Source organism: Semicossyphus pulcher, unplaced genomic scaffold (genome assembly GCF_022749685.1).
Source record: "Semicossyphus pulcher isolate SPU_LCO1_2020_fin unplaced genomic scaffold, fSemPul1.0.p SCAF_19, whole genome shotgun sequence".
NCBI classification, from domain to species: domain Eukaryota; kingdom Metazoa; phylum Chordata; class Actinopteri; order Labriformes; family Labridae; genus Semicossyphus; species Semicossyphus pulcher.
In genome coordinates, this window is record NW_027211692.1 from 19,234,672 (window position 1) to 19,240,671 (window position 6,000).

The 6,000-nt window shown below is 44.1% G+C and overlaps 1 protein-coding gene across 1 annotated transcript in view; it reads left to right on the plus strand.

Annotated features, from left to right (window-relative positions):
- The window catches only part of pid1 (phosphotyrosine interaction domain containing 1), a 28,451-nt gene extending 23,965 nt beyond the window's left edge, over positions 1–4,486 (plus strand). Inside the window, exon 3 of the mRNA XM_069669155.1 lies at positions 1,942–4,486. Coding sequence (XP_069525256.1) covers positions 1,942–2,442 — 501 coding nt within the window. The 3' untranslated portion in view covers positions 2,443–4,486. The remainder of the gene's footprint in view (positions 1–1,941) is intronic.
- The last annotated feature ends 1,514 nt before the right edge of the window (positions 4,487–6,000 follow it).

Consider the following 6,000-nt stretch of genomic DNA (forward strand, 5'->3'; position numbering starts at 1 on the left):
AGGCCACATCTTCCTGTGTAAGATACACATCTTTCCTTTAGTAGTCATTGCACTTGTGTTATCTGCGGCCATATGTGCAGCATGTAAGCTGGCTGTAATAAACTCTTGAGAGAGACGAGTATTCCCCTGCCCCAGTATAAACACAGACAGGAGTGAAAAGTCTTTGAGTGTTTGACTCGTAGCAGGCTCCTCCTCTGTGTATTTTTATAAAGCTATAAAGAACACCATGTTGAGAAAGCGCACAAGTCAGCCATTATTCCCGGACTGCTCTCCAATTGGCCACATTCCCATAGAGTCTCAAGCTTTGTTCACTTCTTAATTCTCTCTCTCTCTCTGCTCTTATCCTTCTCCATCTCCTCAGTCTATCGCTCTTCTGGTATGCAGTGTCATTACTATGGTATTCTACAGTCCTTGTTTCAGCCACAACTCAACATAATGTCATTTTTTTCTCTTAAGGAAGTAGCTTACACACAGCCTTTAGCCCCCCCTCCCCAAGAGACCTAAAACAGCCCAGTTTTTGAGGTTGATTAAGATGGACGCTGAATATGGAATTAATTCGTTCTCAGTGAAACATTATTTTTCAATTTGCTCCACACTGATTAGCTCCCAGTATATTTTATGCCAGATTTTTTTTTCTTATCTCGAAAACTGCCTGAGGTGGAAAACGGGTCCACTTTTTTGAGTTTGGCAGTGATTTTTTCTGATGACATCAGTTCTGTCCAAAGTTGATCAGTGGATGTTCCTCAATATAAACTCCAAAAAAATAAAGGTGGCTAGGTCAGCAGATTTTTTGACCTGAATGTTGTTTTTTTTACCCATATCTGTTGAATTGTGGTGTTCCTCAAGGCTGCATTCTTGGCCCACTGTTGGTTTTGGTTTACATACCTCCTCAGGTGATTCAGGTAATACAAAAGCATGATGTACTTCTTCATTGCAAATGACCAACACTTTCTACCAGTTACTTCTTGCAAATTACACTGCTTGTCAAAGAATATTTAGCAGGCTGCTTTTTTTAAATCAAATCTTTTACCGCTTACAAAATGGAAACTTTTGTCCAGTTGTGTTTTCATCTTTTACATGAAGTTTCTCATTCTCAAATGAGTTCGTTTTTTGGCCCTCAGATTCACATTGATCTGTTGTTGATGCTTTCCCCCCCCCCTCCTTAAGTCAACAGTGCAATAAGTGCCCCTTCCACCGGCTTCAATGGACTCAGAATTCTGCGGTTTAAATTATAATGGGCACAAAGAGATCTATGCACTTTACTCCTGTCCTAGCCCCATTATACAGACTGTTTTTTTCTGCATTGATTTTAAATTTTTACTGCTGACTTTCAAAGCATTGAATGGCCTTGAGCCAAAATATCTTCCTTTTTTGCTGACTCCTCAGAAGAATGGGCTCTGCTGCTTATTTCTAGGTCTCGGCTGATGTCAGAAGGTGACCTGGATATGCAGTTAAAGTCCCCAGGCTATGTCTGTAACATCTTTTAAAAAACCCTTTTTCAGAAGAAAGCCTGGGTGGATTTTTAAAAAATGACTTCCTTTTTTATTTCTTAGCTTATGCTATTTTTTACTTATTGACAGTATTCTATGTTTCCTGTGTCTTATTACTCATTTCCTTGTTTTAACTTGTATTTGCTTGTATTCTTCTTGTTTTTCTTTTGCCTATAACTTTGTAAAAAAAAAATGATTTGGAGATACCTATTGTGTGACTCTCTTTCAGTGTGACAGGGAACAGAGTCGCACTTTATCAGATTCTGTTTTTCCAGACACTCAGGTGTCCTGGTGTCCTCACATCTCTGTTGTTTTTCCGTTTGCAGATGTGATTCTGCACATCTGCAGTTGAAAGTATTGCAATGTATTAGTAGCCAACTGCATATTTACATTTGTTATATGTGGCATTGTTAAAGTCTAATAGTGTCTTTGTGTTTCTCTTTACCTACAGGTGGCCTACCTGGGTAAAGTGACTATTTCTGGGACCCAGTTCCTGTCTGGCTGCACAGAGTCAGCGGTGGTGGGTCTGGTGGAGCGTCGCGCCCTCGCCCAGCAACAAGGCACCTGTCCCGCTGGCAGCTCCCTGCTGGAGATCCGGCCCTTCCAGGTGCGTCTTCACCACCTGGATGAGCATGGCGAGGCCTCTGTAACCATGGACACCTACCAGGTGGCGCGGATCGCCTACTGCACAGCCGACCACAGCGTCAGACCCAACGTATTCGCCTGGATCTACCGGGAAATCAACGACGACCTGTCCTTCCAGATGGACTGCCACGCAGTGGAGTGTGAGAACAAGCTCGAGGCCAAGAAGTTGGCGCACTCAATGATGGAGGCTTTCCGCAAGACTTTCCACAGTATGCGCAGCGATGGCCGCATCCACAAGAGTGGCTCATCAGACGACTTTGCTGAGGACTCGTCCACCCCTGAAGACTCGACACCAGATGACGGTTGAACTGATACTCGCCTAAACTCCTGATCCCCATCCTTACAGAGTGAGGGGTGACTGGAAGGATGGACAGATTACCCTCTCTCATTCTGCCCTACTATCACTTTCTGTTATCAATTTGGAACAAAATGAACTGACCCTGTGATCCATCACGACCAGGATAATGAAGTAGCTTTTAGATACTTTAAAGAGGAGATACACGAGCCCTACTTACATACAGGGAGAGCAAAGTGCTGCCACTTTGTATAATGGCCCTCAACAACCAACAGGGGCCTTTCATGCACCTCTGTAAACGCCCTCAAGAGATTGACTCAACATTTCCATCAACCACTGATACGTCTGCACCCTGCAGAGACTCTGTTTGTGGTTCTTAAGCTTTTTTTCATCCAGGAAACAACAAACTGTAGTCCTTCTGACCCCAGCTCATGACAACATATTGCTTCTCTTGCCATTTAGGGACCCAGCAGAAATAGGCCCGGGACCTATTCTGGGTCCCAACCCAGAGTTTATGAGACTGTCTGAGCACATAGATTCTTTAAATGCTTAATTACGTGGATCTCTGTTTCAATGCCTTCGACCTTGGTAAAAGCAAACGAGGATGTGAAAGAAAAGCTAAGCCTTCAAGCACTATTCATATCATCACTATGGTACCTTAATCCCAACCCAAAAGTGGACGATGGAGCCAGAGCTTCTTCCGCTGTCTCTGTTCAATAGGTACTTAAAGATTCAGTACGTTTAAGGCACCTGAGAGATTATAGGTGCTACGTAGATTTTACATTTTAAAAGTTCTCACCGGGCTGAAAGCCTGGGCCTCTCTGCGACACCTTAATCATTCACATCTGACTTCGGTTTGGAGTATACCAAAATTCAGGCTGGATTCTGCCTGTCAGATAATGTGCCTCACTTTCCTCTCACATTAGCTTGGTCTCTTACCCAGGTCCCAGTGTGTATGTGTGGCCATGTGCGTGCGTGCCTACCTTTTTGTTTTGTTTGTCTTTCCGTGTGTGTAGGTGTAATTGCTTACGTCTGTACTTTGTGTATATGAATGTACACGTGAGTGATTGCATCTCTGTGTGTGAAAGAAAAGAGGAGGATGATTATGGGTGGTGGGTATTGTATGATTAGCTGGAAGTGAAGACTTCTCATTGCCCCAGAAGGATCCATGTTTTTATCCTAAAAGAGGCGTTTTAAATCAGACATGGTACTGTGACCATTTGCCACGATTTCTTACTTTACGCTCGTATGAAATGAAAACATGAGAGTCTGAATGTGCCAGTCGGTGGGGTTGTAGGACCCTAAAACACAGCCATCCAAGGTTACGACTGACGCCTCCTTCTGAATGTATGATGAGTCCAACGTGCTGTGAGCACCTCACATCATCTCCATTCAATCTCCCATGATCTCCTCATGCTATCACAGACAGTCAGTGACCGGTTTCACTCTGCTCTGCTGCTCCGGGCCGCCTCTCTCTGAGCGACTGAGGCGCCATTGTGGGGCAAAAACTCATCAGAGCTTTCTTCTTTTCTAACCGGACTCTAATGAACAGACTGGATGCTATCAAACAGAACAATCAGGTGGCTCTGCTCAACACACTCAAGTATACAAACATACAATTATACATATGTACACACACATTGTATTTGATTCAATAAGCTTATGTAAATACAAATGTATCACTTTCCAAATATTACAGCATAAATGTCGATAGCTATTTTAAATAATAAAAAAATGTTGAGAACCATCATACGATACAGAAACAGTGTTATAAAGCCTACTGTGAATTATAAGTGGAGAGCCTGATTGCGGTGGCTGTGTGTGCGTGTGTATGTGTGTTTGGAAGGGGTTGTATGCGGCAGGAAGCGTGACGAGGGGTGTGTGTGGACAGGCCGGAGGGGGGAGAATGTTTATAAAGCTGTAGATTACTGTGTCATGTCTGTCTGAACGCTCAGACGCGCTTTAAATGTTCGACAAATGTTACCGTAAGTGTTTTCTATACAGTGTTTGCAAAGATCAAGAAACAATTGCATATAAAGTATTTACCAAGACCGAGCGTGTGACGGTGTGGTCTGTTTTGTCTCACATGCACATCTAGTTTTTCCTCTTAAGGTTTTATTCTTAAAGATCCACTCGCTTGATTTCCTGCTGTGGCTGAGCGTTGGAGGAAAAATACAAAGCATGTTCAGTTTCAGCACAAACGGAATGGCTAACCAGGTGATGCTCTGACAGACAGCCAGGACACATGTAAAGCATAACCACACAGTCCTCTCACACACATGTTGCTGCATTCTGGAATGTGACTGAAACTATTCAAGATATAAAATCTGTTTCTGTAAGTGTGTAAATGTGACTTGAAGCCACAATCTAACACAAAGGCTATTCATTCTGTGTTTTCATTGGATCATAAATGACCAGAGTAGGTGGGTGTTGAGATATTTGACTCTTAAGCTGAGCTGTGACCAGGTCTAAGCGCCTCACGCGTCTAGTCCAATCCTCTGCGTGTGGTCACAATGCCCTGAACAAACTCATAAACATAACTTTATTGTATTTCCAAGCATGTTTCAGGTTTAAGTGTGACACCGCCTTTGTCTGCGCTCTGAGGGAATCTTTTACTCTCCCATTCTTCACATTCCTCTGACTTCTCAGATCTTTCTTTTATTGTGCTGTTGTGCTCCGGCCTCTCGCCTGCCAGAATGCAGCAGCCCTTTTTTCTTCTTCAAAGTGCCCACATCAGTAACAAGATAACTAGCTGCTCGCTGCTTCTGTGGCTGGCGATCATTTTGCAGCTTAAGAGCTGCAAAGAATTGGAGGCAAAATGGATGCTGTGAAGAATGTTAATGTGCGTTGAATGTGAATACTGCCTCCCTCTGGCAAGACGAGCTACAGCCTCTGCTTTGAACATTTTTTCAAAGACTCCTTTTCATGTTGCCAGAAACAGTCCAACTCCTCATGATGATCATTACTTTGTAAATATCTCAGGAGGGAAACATTGATTTGCTGTTACATCATTTGCTTACTTATTATAAGACAATGGCTAAACTTTGTGCATTTTCCAACAGAAAAAGGACATAAATGTACATGAGCTGACCTCACTCTTTCATCCACAATCACTTGAGATAATTTGAACACTGCACAAGTTTCATAACACAGTCAACTTTCTGCCTCCATCCCTCTGAGCTCATGGTACACAAGCTGCACTGTTTAGATGCCTCTTTGTCTTGGATCTCTGCAGAGTGCACCCTCTCCGATCGTTCTGTCTGACCCACTTCCAGCAGAGCATCAGCACAGAGGGGCCCTGTGGGGCCCAGAAAGAGGCCACCCCAGCAGCCTGCGTCTCTGCTCCACCGAGGCGTCAGTCAGTCAGTCAGCTCACAATACCACTCTGTTACCGCTCCAGCTGGCCGCTCTTCCTCCTCCAAGCCCCCAGAACCGCCTGTCTGTCCACCCGCCAACGGGCCCACATGCTCGAGGTCTGGCTGGGGAGCGGAGCGGTGCCAATATTGGCTCCTGATCAGACTCCTCTTATTCGCTCCCTATCTTTGCCTTTACTCCCCTTTTCTCTCTCGG